Source organism: Abramis brama (genome assembly GCF_963993115.1).
Source record: "Abramis brama genome assembly, chromosome: 10".
Lineage (NCBI taxonomy): Eukaryota > Metazoa > Chordata > Actinopteri > Cypriniformes > Leuciscidae > Abramis > Abramis brama.
Genome location: NC_139972.1, coordinates 23083699 through 23100925, shown reverse-complemented (window position 1 = coordinate 23100925; position 17227 = coordinate 23083699). Strand labels below are relative to the sequence as shown.

The window sequence follows — 17227 nt, the reverse complement described above, 5'->3', positions numbered from 1 at the left end:
TTTTGCCATGAAAAATTGTTATACTGTTATTAAAATTAATCTGATTTCTATCTGTATGAAATGTGAGTTCATATTATATACATATTATCCTATCAACTGGATATTATTTATATTTTGATAATTCTATATTACTGGTCAAAAGTATATATACATATAATTTAATTATTCCAAACTTTTGACCAGTAATGAGAGAGAGAACGTTTGAATCTCATTATTTATTAAAAAAAAAAGAAATTCTTCACTTAAACCCCATGTTAAGATTATATACATGTTTTTATAGATTTGAAAACATGATTGATTTCTTTATTAATTATTATTTATATTTATGAATGATATACAATTTTTTCCAATAATTTTACAATAGGGATATGAAAGTGCATAGTGGGAATGACCTTTATTATGCAAAATGCTAACAGTTTAAGTACAGTATGCTAATTAAAGCTGTCCCAATGAAAACACTAAAAATAAATACTCAATCTCACTAATCATCAAGTGGGATGTTGGACCAATGTGACCCATAGCTAAGTGAGGGAGAATTCAATAGCAGGCTAATTTTAGTTACCAGCCCAGGAAGTGTTATTTATAGACTGGTGGCTGTTTGAAACCATGGAAGAAGTGACTGTATCCTGACCCCATATAAACCCTCTATCTGGGAGTTCTCATGGACATATGACTGCACATGGTATCTCCCTCTCTTTTTTTTGATTCTCTGTCACTGCCTCGCTCTCTCTCTCTCTCTGGTAAATCATCACCTTTCCAACCTTGGAACAGTATGGACTGCATAAGTCATCTCTCGTCACATCATATTCAGGAACACATCCTTTCCTTTATCCGCCTGTTATTAAGCGATCAAGTACTTGGTCAATACCCTCCTCGCCCCTAACGCGTAAAGAGCAATGCCGCACCATACTCATGCGTGCCTGCAGCAGAATGATGTGAATTCTGTGCTCGTGTCCTCCCTGGCGGTGCCCTTGCCTCCTGCAGGCAGTGTGGAGGTTGTCGCTCTCATTTCGGTTTCCGCTCTCATTTCGGTTTCCGCTCCCGCCCTTCTGTCTCAGTGTGCCCCGGCCGCCCAGCCAGGATTGCCTCCTGCCCACAGCGAGCCGGGCCATTAGCATGTATGATAAGTGCCGAGTGTGTCGGCAGGCCAATTTAGTGTCTGCCTTGCCGCGCTGAGGCCCCGGCCTGCCCTATCATTGGAAGATAATCTACCGCTGTGAGGAGAGAAGAGGGAAAAAGTGTCAGTTCTAGAAGGGAGAAAATGACTCCTATTTTCCCCGCCCATTTTTTTTTTGGGCCTGCAGGCTTGCGGCTCTCTGAATCTATCTTCAAGATGTGGTGCAAACAGCGGTGACGGTGCAGAGTTAGTGTGCTTTCATGCCTGCTTCATTTAGCAGGCGCACACCGCAACTGAGTCTGGTTAAATATTTGAATTCGGATTTGCTGAGAAATGTTGAATTTAAAAATACAGTATGTGGCTCAAAGCACAAAAAATATTTAGAGTTATAAGATCTTTTTTTTTTTTATTCTGCCATTTACTCACCATTGTATCATTCTAAACCTTACTTTCTTCTAGGGCTGCACGATATTGGAAAACAATGACATTGCGATATTTAGTTTTTCTGCTATATTGCGATATGAAAACAATTTCACCTGATGATTTGAATAGCTCTATTTGTAAAGATTTAATCATTCTAGGATGATTAGGGTGATTTTGTAGTGTAGTGCATCTGCATAGAAAATAATAAACAAATTACAAGCATAGATTAATACAATAGAACAAAGACACAGATGAAATGAGCAGTGCTTTGTGTTTTTTGGGTAAATTAACTGTATTCAGGGACAGACATTGAATAATCAAATGCAAAATAACACTGCATAGTCTTCACTGTATAAATCAAATAAATATGATTCATATAATTAATACAGTTTATCTTTGCTTAAGCTACAAACGTGATTCTCTTTTTTGTTGTTTGATTATCTGTGGTGACACAAACAGCTGCGGGTATATTGGGCTGCTGTCACTTTAAGACGAATACACATTGGCCGATCCAAGGCCGGTAATGACAAGCATCCGTTTTCTTTCCCTGTTTACAACTCATAACCGACCGCGTTTACTAGGAAACTCGTAGAGGGCATTTTGACTTAATTGTCCGTGCACATTTCCGTTCAAGCACAAATAGATGGGAAGGGAATTTGGTGTTCACGATCTACACGTGCTGTCTGCGCGGATCTGTGTGCACACACAAAACAGCGTGAGTTCCAGTCTTCTTGCACTTGATGTTTAAACTGACATGACTTAAAAATGCAAATGATAAACTCACTCTGTGATGGTTAAACTTTGCAATTAATCTGTGAATCACATGCGTTCCGAACCGCGAGGCAGCTATATATATATATATATATATATATATACATACATACATACATACATACATACATACATACAGTATACTGTATGTGTGTGTGTGTGTGTTTGTGACCTGTGCTGGCAGATTGAGTCACAATGGGCATTTTTTTCAAAAATAAGTTAGTTATTTTCACATTTTCTATTAAAAATTCTTTAAAATTATGTATGATTCGTTGGAATAAGACAAAAAAATGACTGAGCTACACCTATTTGAAGTCGATAGAGTCAGCAAAGTCAATTTGGGGAAAAATCGAGTTAAAGTTTTCTGAAGGTTCCAAAACAAATTCACCTAGCAACCATACCTTACAATCCCTGGTAATAACACCAAATTTGGCACAAACCAAGTTAAAACCAAATATCTATAGGAAAAATATATATTCAACCTTTTTTTTCCTCCATGATAGCACAATTGTTTGATTAAAATTAATGAAACAGACACCCTATATAATAATAAGACCTACTGTAGCCTAATGCACGGATATAATGTTACACATCAGATGTTTTTCCCCAACAGGTACCAAACGTTCACATAAGACATAACAGATAATGTTTGCGTGAATACTCGCCAAGACAGATATTTTGAAATACTGTAATTCTGTGTATGTGTGTATATCGGGACCACGCGGTGTCTTTGTGCGCACGCTTCAGTTTGCGTGAGTAAGATAATTTCGTTTACATCGCATGAGTTCGAAAATCACATTTCATTGGTTCAGACTCATGCCATCAAGAATGTGCTTTGAATATTCTCAAAGTTGGAATGCTGCGCTTTAAAACGATACCAAATTTGTGCTGAGGGGAACCGCCAGTCGTCAAGAAGTGAGCAGAGAAAAATGTTTAATAGCTATTTGGAGCATTGTGATCGCTAGACAAGGGCTTAATGAACTCATTTTTGTGATGCAATGTTAAATAAAAATGTTAAATGTTAAATTCGACCAAAATTGACATTTTTCACTTGTTTTGCCTGTAGCTCGTAATTAGCCCGTGCACATTCCGACTCATTTTGCCAGCACGGGTCACATATATTGGAAACCAATGTTGTTTGTACCTCATTGACTTTCATTGTATGGAGTTCAGCTCTTAAAAAAATTTGCGTCAGGCAAATTAGCAGTTAGCCAAGAGGTGATCAGTCTTACTTTTCAGGTTCAAATTAGACCATTCTACTTTGACCAGTGACCAGTGTTAAAGTACTAATTTGTGAAACTAGTCTAAGCACCGCCCACAGTTGGGCCACAAAATATTTTTTTATATTCCACATAAGAAAGTCATTGCAGTATGTTGATATGTATATTCCAAAAACAAAATGTATATTCCTTTGTATAGTAATTGTTTTTGCAAAGTTGTCATTCAATAAAAAAACCTTTGAACAAGAAAGTCATTGCAGAATTATTTGTACAAAATATTTAGCAAAACACAAGCATAATAGGGAAATGTGTTTATGAATGAGTTTAACAGTAAAGAGTAAACTAAACAAAGCATGTGTGAAAACCCTTTATAGGACTTGCTACTTTTTTCTTTTTGTAAATAGCAGCTAAGCACATTTCAAAGTATGTCTGTTTATTTGTCCCCCTCTCTAATCACCCAGATCTGTTAGCCCTTTTTATCTAATAGATGTTTATTTTCGCTTTGTGTGCGGTGACTGTAGATGTATTTACACACTCCTGTCACAGTATCTTAAGAGTAGGTTGGGCTAATGGAAGGGGATTGTGATATTTGAAAAGATTACAGTAATTCAGCCGGTTGTAATGGAGCAGGCTGTTTCCGGAGAGCTCTCCGAGATCTGGAAATGTCACAACAAAGAAAGGAGGAGATTCAGCACATTCACAACTTAAATAGAAGGGTGGAAAAAAACCAAAGGAAAAAGAGTGTGAATGTGTGTGTGTGTGTGTGCGCATAAAATATATAATAAGAATAAGAAAGGGGGTCATTCCACATAAATTGTGTCTTTTTGTTTCCTCATTAAAGGGTACAGAAATGTGTGTGGGCAGTGTGTGTACACAACCACCCTATAATGATAAAAAATATATTTTTTAATCCCCATAAAACCTCAGCAGTCTCATAGAACAAGCCGTTTTCATTTTCTGAGCAATTTGACGTCACATTGCTTAGGCCCCGTCCACGACTGCTGATGGACTAGTTTACGGCCTGAGCGATTTGTACACTGTCTGCCATTTTCTCCACGCTGGAGCAGCTGTAGCGACAAGAATGTCTAGTTCTTACTAGATTGAGGTGTTTTGTTGTTGGATGTAAGAGTGAACATAGTCTTCATGTACTCCCGACATCAGAGCCGCTGAAGACGCAGTGGATTACTTTTGTTTTTGAAAAGAATGTGCCCCCCAATATACCTAAATTTGTCTAGCATAATGTCTATATATATTTGTTTACTGTTGTTACAGTGTTTTTGTATAGTTCACTGTGTATGTTGATGATAATGAAAGGGAGAGAGAGAGTGTATGGATAAGACTTTAATGTGCACTTCTTATTCTGTGTTTATTCAGCTCTTACGGTGATTTTCTGGAGTAAAACTGACGCTTCATCTTTTGTGTGATGTGCAATAAACTTCATAAAACTCCTCAGTAAAGTTTTGGCCATCATTCAGACTGGGTCCGCTACAGCAGACTTTTAGTGGATTAAAGCAAGATGACAACATAAGTTATAACCGCTATTAAAGCAAACTACGCCTGTTCTATATCTCCATACAGTATATATTCTCTGGCTCTGTGGGCATCATCGTCCGACTCCGGTTCGAACATATAAGGCTGAACACATGAGCTCTTGAAGCTCCGCCCTCTTCTTGAAATGAGGTGGGAGCAGCAGCTCATTTGCATTTAAGGGCACACGCAAAAATGGCGAGTTTTTGCTCAGCCCCCAAAAAATTGGTCTGTGGGGTATTTTGAGCTGAAACTTCACATTTACACACTGGGGGCATCAGAGACTTATTTTACATCTTGTAAAAATGGGCATAATAGATCCTATTTAAAATGTGTAGTGACTATATAAATAATAATATGTAATACAATACATATGTGTTATAGGCATTTTTGTAAACAAAATCAAAAATCCAGAAGCTTTAATTTTTTTCACTATCTTCTAAATTGTATTGATTGGTTGGTTGGTTGGTGGATTGGTTGGTGGATTGATTGATTGATTGATTGATTGATTGATTGATTTGATTGATTGATTGATTGATTTGATTGATCGATTGATTTCATTGATTGATTGATTGATTGATTGATTGCCTTTAGACATGTATTCACTACAGTACAAAAAGTTGGTCAGTTTTAAAAAAATGATATTCATCAAATAATCCTAAAAATGTATATCAGTTTCCACAAAAATATGAAGCAACTTTTTTCAACATTGATAATAATAATAAATGTTTCTTGAGCACCACATCAGCATATTAGAGTGATTACTGAAGGAACACTGAAGAATGGAGCAATGATGCTGAAAATTCGGCTTTGCCATCACAGGAATAGATTACATTTTAAATGTATTAAATTAGAAAACAATTTTAAATTGTAATAATATTTCACAATATTTCTATTTTTTACTGTTTTTTTTTTATCAAATAAAAAGCCTTAGTGAGAATAAAAGTCTTCTTTCAAAAACATAAAATCTTACTAAACCCAAACTTTTAAGCGGTAATTTGAAATAAATATACACTATTTTATGGAATGCACCACTTCTTAATTGACCTTGTCAAATGCCTTATTGTTTGGGAATTATATCTAGGTAGGGCGAAGTAGGAGGTGCAAACACATTGATATAAATGAGAAGGTAAACGTGTGATAAAGATGAAGAACGAGCCTTTGTGTAAGGGTGTTTTACTGTTTAAATTACACCAGAGCAAAGCCATGATTAAATGTGAAGTTGTTTCAGTCTGCTGAGTTTTTTGTTGTTGTTCATTTTATCTGTATGTGCTTACCAGAGGTTCCCACTGTAACAAACTGTTGAAACAGACATTCTGTTTGGGAGGCATAAATAGCCTCTGACAGCCTTTCTTTTTTGTTGGTGAATATAGATTTCTGTGTCAGATGGAATAGCTGTAAGTGTATCAATAATGTACGGGAGCCCCAAGTCTCCGATGTAATTTAATTCAAATCGCAATGAATTATGCCTCGGTGTTAAGCCGAGAATTCTGTTGCCTCTGGGCAAAAGAGCAGGGGGTTGTTTTCTTTTTTTCTCTCTCCCTTTCCTCTCATGTCTGTTTTATCTCTGGGAACTGTACAAACAAGATGCAGCGTATGACATGACCTCTTGTGCAGTGATGTAACAGGAGTTCACTGGCAGAGCTGTGATAACATTTAAATATGCTATATTTGATGGGAGACCACAGACACACACACACATAGTGTAGTGTGGGCCTGTAAAAGACAGCTTGAGTTTTTGGATGCGTATAAATCTACATACTTGAAAACAGTTGCTTCCACATTAAATTTAAATATGAGTTTGCTTCCCCTGTGCATGCCGTATGCTGCAAAAATCACACATTCCCATCCTTACAGGGCTAGCAAACACAAGAACATATGCACAATCTTATTCAACATTATAATCTTTAATATATATATATATATATATATATATAGTTTTATTGCAAAAAAAATGCAAATGTGAATCTTTAATGACATGCATAGATTATAATGTAATGATACTGATACAAAATTCATTTTGACACCTGTTCAACTGAAAATAATGATTCAGTAAGTGAATCAGATGTTTGATTGAAGACTGATGGATTCAGTTCAGTGAAAGACTCATCATACTAATTTAAACCCATAATTTGTCTTAACTATTCATCAGTAGAAGAGTAGTTCGTTTGGGACTCAGACTACACTGTTCGCTTTGTTTGATTCACTAAAAAGAACCAGCTCATAAGAGTCGTCTGTTTGTGAATCGGTATACACTTGTCACATTGGATGTAGTTTTTGGCTTGTAGGCCGCTAGGACAACTCAAGAGAAAGATGTTCCTTGCCATTGTTTTACAGTTTAGGGTGTTTTTCTTGCATCACATTCAATATGGACTGCAAGCTCACATTATAACTCGGGTAAACTGTTCTTGTGGCATTGAAATCCTCTTCACTTGACCTGCTTTGTTTGTTGTCGGGATATGAAGTTAGATGTTTGATGATGAAAAGTGTTTTTCAAGCTCACTATCAGAGATGAAAAAATGGACGTCTGAGTGAGGGGAGGTCCAGTCGATATGCCTCTCTGTGGCTTTATGAACCATCTACAGCGGTTGGAGGGCGGAAATAAGACTGATTCCTCAGGCACCCCACCTCGGATATACAGTAAGCGCATGGAATTCTAACTCCATCATTGTGACAATCTCAGCGCGCCAGGGCTCATAAAGGTGGCCCTGTTTCTTGGGTTCCTGCCTGTTTAAAATGCATATTTATTTGTCGAGTTGGCTAAGTGCCTTTCATATCAGGCATTATGTGATCCCGAACTCTCGGGAGTGAGGCGGGCGGCCCGGTGTTTTGCAGTTAGAGTGAATGAATCAGCTTTCTGATTCATCCTCCTTTATCCTCCTTGTCAGAGGAGAATGCTTTTTTCTCTCACTCTAGCTGAAAGAGAAGCAAATCTGCTTTAAGGAATAAAATTGAACTGTCTAGTGTTTTGCAGATACTCTTGAGGTTTTCTTTACACAATGGATTTTTCAAAGTGATTTTTCAGATTATTGATTCTCTTTGTTTCCCACACATGCTAGTCTATTATTGGAATATGATTATGATATTTTTGATTCAGTTAAATATCAGAGTAAGTGAATTTTAAGAAACCAATGCATTTTTTTTTAATTCTGCTTTTTTTTTTTTTTTTTTTTTTACAAAACACAAAACATCCCCCCCCCCCCCCCACACACACACACACAAGAATTCAGTCAATGATGCAAATCTTTTTTTTTTTCTAAAAATGCTTCTTAATACATTTTTCACAAAACACTTTCCTCTATAAGAGTGCAATCAGTAATGCAAGTATATTTTTGTTTTGAAAGATGTATTTGTGCGTGCAATGCTTTTGATCTACTGTCATGAAAGATGGCCTTATATGCAGCCTGTGGTCTCTGAGAAATGAACCTTTGTGAAACAACCCCCTTTTCAAAGTCAAAACAGGTGGCTGAAGTTTTAATGTGAGTGACATTTCTTGTCACAAGGTCAGGGCAGCAGATTAGCAGATTGGATCTAATCTATCCCTAACCAGCCAGCTAATAAGCCGCGTGTGTGTTCTCTGGAGCTGATCGATCCTGTCTCACACCTCTCGCCCGCTCACACTGGCTCTGCCAGGGACATGGACACTAATGGCCACATTTGCTCCAGCCCACCGGTACAGTGTTCCCGCTCATGATTTCCCGACAATTAGCGAGGCGAGTGGACGCACCCTGTTCTCATCTCTGCTGTCATCCTTTCCACCCTGGACTTCCACTTAACCTGCTCTCTGGGGTGAACGGTAGATGAGAGATGTTATGGGGTTTTGATTGCATTCACACACACACACACACACACACAAACAAACACCTTGAAGTCTCTGTTGCGCTCCGAGTGGCAGTCCGGTCATTAGACAGGTTGCAAGACTAAATGGACTAATAAAATGTTCAGTAACACTTGGCCTTCATTAATAAGTCATTATATAAATAATTCGAAACATAATATAATTAAGAAATGCAAGCGTTATTATGAATCTTTGCCTGCAACTCGCAATATTCACAATATAACATGTTCACAAGTGTCTTATTGCTGTTATGAAAAGAATACTATATAATACAAAATACTAAGAACACAAATTGACATAAAACTGTATTTTATTAAGCACATTTCAGTGTCATCATTCCACTGTAAGATATACAGTGTGAAGCCTAATATGTTCTAATGCTAAAGTTGTTTTAAAATGCTTAACAAATCAGATGTTCATGTACATTTAAATATGTATATAAATAAAAATTTTGAAACTTTTATTAAACTTTTGCAGATGATCTGTTAAGTGTTAAATCATAATTCTTTTTCACTAATGAAAGTGATTAAGGTTGTTTATGTTTTATGGCCTTTTAAATATATTTTTAATAAATTAATATGAAATGTATCTTAATGTTTTATTTATTTAACTTTTTAGAGTAGAGAATAGAGTTGAAAGAAGGAATAGGCACAGGAAATGGCAGATTCAAACACCTTTTTCCCAACATTAGCACCACTACACCACAACTTTGACCTTGTTGATTTCCTGTCACATTTTTTTTTTATTTAGTTACACTTAGAAGTTCATTAAGTCTAGATATCACACACAAATAAGACTGCATTATGTAGCGAGTTCCACATTTGGGCTTTGTTTCAAAGTCAATGCTCCGATTTGGTCCTAAAGTGCAGACGTCCATCTATCAACAGTTCTTTCCTCCTCTGGCCTTTTCCTCCTCCTGCAGGAGTGATAACAGAGCTGCCCCGTGCTCTCGGGTCATTAGCCACGGGCCTTCGTAGTTTCATTAACGAGGGAAGGGAGCTCATCATTGGCCTACCTCGACTGACGAGGGTAATTAGTTAAGTAATAATGTGGAGCCGTAGTCATGGCTCTTAAATGCCCATTGATGACAGTCAGATCGGAAGCCAGGCTTTCCTCGCCTATTAGCAACACACAGAGATTGCAGGCCTCATCACTGAAACCACACACTGACATAATTACACGCATCACACACACTCGCTCTCTCTTTAGTGCCAGTGCTTAATGAAGGCATGTTGTATTTGGAGAAGTCCTGAGGACTTGAATACTGATTACCAGTGCTTGTTGGTTTTTATGTGTTCATTTTTTTTGGAAAAGAGACTGCGTTGCAGTGTCTGAAGTTTGTTAGCCCGCTCAAAGCGTGAAAATACAGCTTCCTTTTAGCGCTTTTGTTGACATGTAAGGTCATTTGAATGAAAGGAAGCATTATCTTAAACGGATATCTGGATTTCCTTTATCTTTCGGTGATGAAATTCAAGGTTATTTTCCCTTATTTAACATCAAGGTCAATGTACTGTCATACAATGTACTTTTTGATGTCAAGGAGCCCCAAATTTGATTTCAAGGGGACCTCCTTAAAAGTATAAAGGCTGCTATATATTTACATGCTTTCAGATCCATTTCTACTCTGAGAGAAACCATGTAATTTCAGTATTATTTACATAAGATTATAGTAAATATTAATATTTAAATTAGCCTTTATTTTTAGCTTTTATTAGCTTTTTATTTTCAATTGTAATTTTAGTTTCAGTATTTTGTGCTTTTGTAATTGTATTACTTTTTGTTTATTTCAGTTTTATTTTTAGCAGTTTTAGTTCTTCAACTTCAACTTATTTCTACATTTCAATGGGCTTTTAAGTTTTTCATCTAATGTTTTTATTTTCTTTCAATTTCTTTCAATTTACAAAAGTCCCTTTGGGGTCGGCAGTTTGAAAACCCCTGTGTCATTCTCTTCCCTGACATTCATAGACACGCAGTTTAAATCTCATACTTAAAACATGAACGTTTGCTTTTAGTCAGTTGAACTGAAGCTCCAGAGAAGAGCAGGCAAGCAGCTGTAATATAAATGGACAAATAGAGGTTGACACGGTCAGGGAATATTGTCTACTCTGCCCTACCAGAGCCCCTCATAGTGCTCATAGTCAATTTCAATAAGCCTTTCGTGTGCATTTACCACTATACTTACCCTAGGCGCTGTGTGCATGGTGGAATGTGTATACATGCACCAGTAATCAGTCTGTCAAACACTACATACCCTGCCGGTCATCTGTGCTTTCCTTGGGCTTAAAGAAAGCACGGTTGCATCTCTCATGTGGTTGAGGTTTTGTTGACACATCGGGTGCACGATGCCGTGCACAATGTTATGGTTGGTATTTCTTACTGTGTCACTACCACAAACCCACGGATCCTTCATTCTGGAGCTGTACTTAATTTTGATGCTGGTGTTTGCAGTTGGTCTGTCACTCTTGACGCCCACTCTGTGTGTTCTGTCATGAGCAGACTCTTAACCGTGCATTGTGGAGGAGTGCGAAATGTCAGTCAGCACAGCAGGAAAATTATCAGTAGAAGGCGTCAGGGAGCTGGTTGGGGGTGCGGGGGGGGGAGGTGATCAGGGGAAGTGCCCCGAGTAGAAACTGTTCAATGATGAGGACCAGATTTGAGTGGCAAGACGCTAGGGGAATGATGAGGAAATAAAAAATAAAAAAAAAACTTTTTTTTTATTTTTTTTATAGAAAACTCATCTTTTTTTTTCTTCTTTTTTTGCCCGAAGACAGAACATGGCATGCTTTCGCAAACACACAAACATCAAAAAACGCTCTCTCAAAAAAACACAGTGACATTAAGGCAGTACATTACCGACTGAGATGCATAAACACTGTGATTTCACAGAGTGTTTGTTTTATTCCCGTTCATTTTTCTAACAAGTGATGTATTATCCTTATGAGAGCTCTCATAGTTTATGTCTGCAAGGTGACACGAGCCAAATATGAACAACATTGTTCTGATGTCCTGTGGGCTGGACATTTGTAAGAGTTGGACAGTTCCTTGATACAATAAATGGTCTTATTAGTAGCTAGACCACTGAGACAACATCTTTTGTGCTCCATCCACAGGTAGAATGTAAGAAGGCCCAGCCGAAGGAAGTGATGTTTCCTCCGGGGACGCGGGGGAGAGCTAGAGGTCTGCCCTACACCATGGACGCCTTTATGCTGGGAATGGGCATGCTGAGTAAGTGTCATCTCAATTTCCTGCTTACAATTATTCATACATTAACCATGTCAATCACTGCTGTAATCTGATTATTAACTGGGATGCTGATTTGAAATCAGCATGAAACTGCATTTAGCCCATTTTACTTATTTAATTTGATGTGTTCCTAGGAGAAAGTAGATAAGCAGCCAGAAATCATTTTTATTTTTTATCCATCGGAATTTGATTGGATTGAAAGTGGGAATTGCCGTACATATGGACCGGCATATGTACAGTCTTTATATGACTGGTGATTAAAGAGGAAGGGTTGAAAAATAAGAGGATACTAGAGGATAAGAAGTTACTACATTTTCATAAAAAGACAAACTTTTTATCCTTTTAATAATGCTCACTAATGAATCATGCAGAAAAACGACCAGGGACGTCTATTACAAAAGTAAATAGGGGGTCAAATTTTATTTCATGTTGACTTTTAAAATACCTTATAATTGGTTCTTGTTTCTCTAACCATGTGTACTCATGTATTTTTGTGTAAAGAAAATACAGAAAACTTTTATTTATTCATCAACAAATTCACAATGCTTTTTTATAAACGTAGGATAAAATGACCAACTCAAACTACATAACACACAAAAAAAAAAAAATATATATATATATATATATATATATATGTTTGTGTGTGTGTGTCTGTGTAAGGAATAATTGAGAATAATTGCGGTTATCAATGCAGTTAGAGAGAGAGAGAGATTAAGCATATGTGAATTACCTGAGTTTGTGTGTCTCTCAGAAGTGTTCGGCAGCAGCGTCTCTACTAATAGCGAAACTGTAAGTTAATATGCTCCAAGAACAGGGCCGTTATTGCCATTCTAGAGAGAAATTCATGTAGCTTTGAAGTTGACTATTTTACTGATAAAATCGTTAGAGCAGTGCTAACATATAATATTCATTTACTTATAAATGTATATGAATATTATATATGAAATTACTATTAGTTTTCAAATATTTGTATAACTGTTTTTAAAGGACTTTTGTGCATGCCTGAATTTATATATATATATATATATATATATATATATATATATATATATATATATATATATATATATATATGTATGTATATGTGTGTTATTGGTGAAAACACATTTATTAATGAGTTCTGCTGTTAGGAAATTCAGTGTTCATGTGAATCGAGATCTAGCTATCCACTGGGTGTGATTTTAGAGCAAATGTTGTCTCATGCTGACCTCAGAGACAAATGGTCACTTCAGAATGATACTTGTAAATATGTCTGTTCAGGCTTTAAGCATAGATGCTGAGCTTGATGGCGTGGAACAAGTGCATCACTGTAAACTCAGAGAACAAAATGGCAACTCGTAATGTTGGAACAGGCAGACAGGGAGAGGCAACAATCCATTGAAAGAGCTCCTCGAAGAGAGCACTGGGACCGGAGCTCCGATGTTGGCACGGTGCTCGCGTTAACGTCGTCATGCTCTGCTAGCGGCTCTACGACTGCCATGGCAGTTGAAACTCCTCTCTATTTCTGCTGGGAGCCCCGCTTCAGAGTCTTCACGGATACGACACGTGCGTGCTATTAGAGAGACGAGCACTGGAACCCGTCAAACATCAGAGCCGTCATCCCGACACTAGCAAGAGCTTGTCTTGATGTTTTTCTGTAGATTTGATGTGTGTCAAGAGGACAGGAAATGTAGAATCAGACAAGAATACCCACCTATCAGCCCCCCCCCCATCTCAAACTTCAACCCCCCCCAACCAGCTCCAGTGACAAGAGATAATTACTGTGAGATTGATCGTCTGCTGAAAGTAACTGAAGCAAATAAATCGTTTGATGCCTGGTGCAGAATGCGAATGGCAGCTAATGGGTGAAGCTGCAGGAGAGGTCGTCCTGCCCGTAATTTGACTTGATGAAGCATCCTCGCCGGGCCCGCATGAAATATGCTATTGATATTCAGCCAGATCCGCTTCCAGCTCCACCAAATCCCTAACCGACCCTCACCAGAGCACGGCTCCGCATTATAGTGCTAAATGAAGAGGAAAATGTAAGTAATGTTGAGTTATGAACCCATGATTTCAACAGTCTGACCTAAAAGGAGGGTGAATTCATCAGTTATTCGGAGTATGCAAGAGCTCATTGAGACCTTGCACCAACATCTGGTGCCCCCAGGCATTTTAGTAGTCCATGATATCATTCGGCTTCACAGTGCCAACAGCGTGATGTCAGCTCAAGTTGACTTGAGTTGAGGTTGATGAAATTACGCCGCAAGTGGGTGTCATGAGCTTATTAGGGTTTAAAGCAGATCAGTGTTGAACAAACCGAAAGGGAGGAAGACTGAGACAGTGGGAGCAGAGAGCCGGTTAAAGGGGGTCGCGCTCACTCGATCGCAACACTGTCTTATCTAAATGAAATTGGAAAGCAGGACAGCGAAACATTCCTTTTGGTAATTTGCATACAAAAATCAACAAGGCTCATTATTTAAGGAACCTCAATTCCTTATGTGCCGAAATCTCATTAGAGCCCCACTCTGAGCAACGGTGTTTACCACACCTAATCGGGCTATTTATCTTTATTGTGCTGGGCCTCATGTATGTTTGCTAAAATTAATACACATCTCAGCCAGCGCAAAGTGCAGCTTTACCAGATGGATAATTGATTTTACAGTGAATCGAAACTGTTGAGCCATAAAATGGGCACATTAGCATGCATATTAATAACGCAAATAAGAGGGCGAGGCCAACGGCACTAGGCCAGATTAAGTGACAGTCTTTATTTACAGCGTTGCCGGGAGACGGAAGGTGTCTACCGTGGTGACGGCGTGGCTTAATGAGTCTTCTCCCCGGGCTCAGGTACCTGTCTTTCTCCTCCTTTAGTCTGGCTCAGTCTCCCGCGAGGGGCCGTGACTGCGACATGCAGTCTTGCCACTTATTGAACGTCAAAGGTATGGCGGTCTGGTGCTTCTGGTGCTGGTCTCATGGTGTGCCCCTTTCTTGAGCCCACAGCTCGACACTTAGGCTCAGATTTTGAGGAACCCCCAATTTAATTTTGAACTGTAAGCCAATTGCTACAAGATACTTGATTGAGAGGTTGTGTACCAGTAAAGAAACCATTTATTAGTTTTATCAACTGCAAAAATCACCTTGCATTTGACATTGAACATAAGGAGTATAGAGTATGGAAGATAAGTGGCGTCAAGTCAAAATGTAACAACCTAGCATTGAATGGGGTCAGGTATGTTCGTAGGAGAAGACTGGAGTGTTTTGATGCCAAATGCATGCATAGCACCATTAAGCACAGCATGGGAAACATAATGGTATTGGGGATGCATGTCTTCAGCAGGTGTTGGAAGGATCTACACAGTTGCTGGCACCTTAAAAATGGACCAATACTTGGGAATCCTGTTGAGCACAATGTAGTCACTTATGGAGCATGTATTTGGAGATCAAATGTGTTTTTTTCCGATCATGATAACAGTCCCAAACACACAAATGCAACAAAGGTGCACGCAATAAAAGTGTTCATGCTCAGTCACCTGACCTTAAATCCATTGAAAACCTTTGGGAAATGTTAAAATTGAATTGTGATAAGTCATGCAGGTCTTCAAATGAAGCTCAACTTTGGGAAAAACTTGAGGAGGTTTGGAAAGAAGTTAAGCATGACACATGCACAAAGTTCAGGTCAATGGCTACTATAATCAAAAACGAGGGAGAATCAACAAAATATGAATAACTGATTACATTGTAGTCAATGCTTGCTTTATTTCCTGTGAACTTTTTGTTTTTCTATGTATTATTTGTACCTGAGTCTCTTTTCTGCATACGGCGTGGAAGCACTGCTGATTTCTCTCTTCTGCATTGTGTTCCCATAGGTGTTGGCCCTACCAGTATGTTAATCCCCTACTGTCAACAGAACCCCATCCCTCTACATTTAAAGTAATCTCTTTAAATGTCACAGGAAAAGCCCATGTCATGTATATTTAGTCTGGGCATCTGGCATTTGCTCCTCTGTAAAAGTAGAGTACACAGAGCCACTGTAGTCTCAAGAGAGACGGAGGAGCTCAGATATTAAGGCTTTGTAAACATATGATACAGCACTTGGAAGGAGCAAAGTTAAAGATGGCCAACTTGCTGCAGAACATACAAGCATGTATTTCAGAGGAAATATTGCTAGATGAAGTTTTTTTTTATGGAGCAGAAAAGATGGAGACTGGCATATCCTGAAAACTTGTCATTGAGTTTCAACGTTTCACCCAAAAATGCCAATTCTGTCATCATTTACTCCCCATAATGTCATTCAAACCATTATGACTTTGTACTGCAGAACACAAAAGAAGATCCTGTTCTTGTCAGTGGGTTTCAGTGTTGTTTTGGACCACACTGACTTTCTTTGTAGAGACAAAAATAGTTGAAACATTCTTCAAAATATCCTCTTTTAAACATTTTGACTGAGTCATTGTTCAGAATATCTTCAGACAGGTTTGGAATGGCATGAATTTGAGTAAATGATGACCAAATTTTCTTTTTTGGGTGAACCGTCCCTTTAAGGAAGATGGGCTCTGCAACATTTTTTCTCTATACTTTTGGCAGTAGTGTATTTAATACTTTTATCCATTCCTCCTCCTTGCTCTGATTCCCTCAGAGATGAACTTTCCTCAAGAATAGTCTTTGATTTTAAAACTGACTCTGTGGTTTACATAGCATTTATCGCAAACGGCACAAAAAGCCTCCTTTCAGAAGCAGTCAATAATGACAGAAAACTTCATAAAAGCAAGTTATTTCTTTTAAGCCTCTACTATAGCGCTGACCCTCACCAAAGAAACTTTGACAGGATCAATAGCTTCACATAGACTACTTCCCACCAGTCTGCCTGCCTCTGCAATGTCAAACTGAATTGATTTGTGTTATGTCTAGCCTAACTTGCGGTGGAGTATATTTATTCTCTTCACCAACTCACATTTGTGGCCGAGAGCCAAGGATAAGCCACTAGCGATCATTTGGTGCAAGCTCGCTCTGTGCGCAGCCAATAACTATTAGCAAGATCTTTCAGGTGTGTTTGGGAGGGAAGAAATGGGGCTGATGGCAAATAACAAACTTTCTGTAGAGTCCTAAAGA

The 17227-nt window shown here is 38.2% G+C and overlaps 1 protein-coding gene across 26 annotated transcripts in view; it reads left to right on the top strand.

Moving 5' to 3' along the window:
• The window catches only part of msi2b (musashi RNA-binding protein 2b), a 257350-nt gene that overhangs the window by 195027 nt on the left and 45096 nt on the right, over positions 1-17227 (top strand). For all 26 annotated transcript variants that reach the window (XR_014608035.1, XR_014608036.1, XR_014608037.1 and 23 more), the window contains exon 9: positions 12007-12121. Coding sequence is in view for 19 of the 26 variants with exons in the window: in XM_084127171.1 (XP_083983297.1) it covers positions 12007-12121 (115 nt within the window). In the remaining 7 variants the exon portion in view is untranslated. The remainder of the gene's footprint in view (positions 1-12006; positions 12122-17227) is intronic.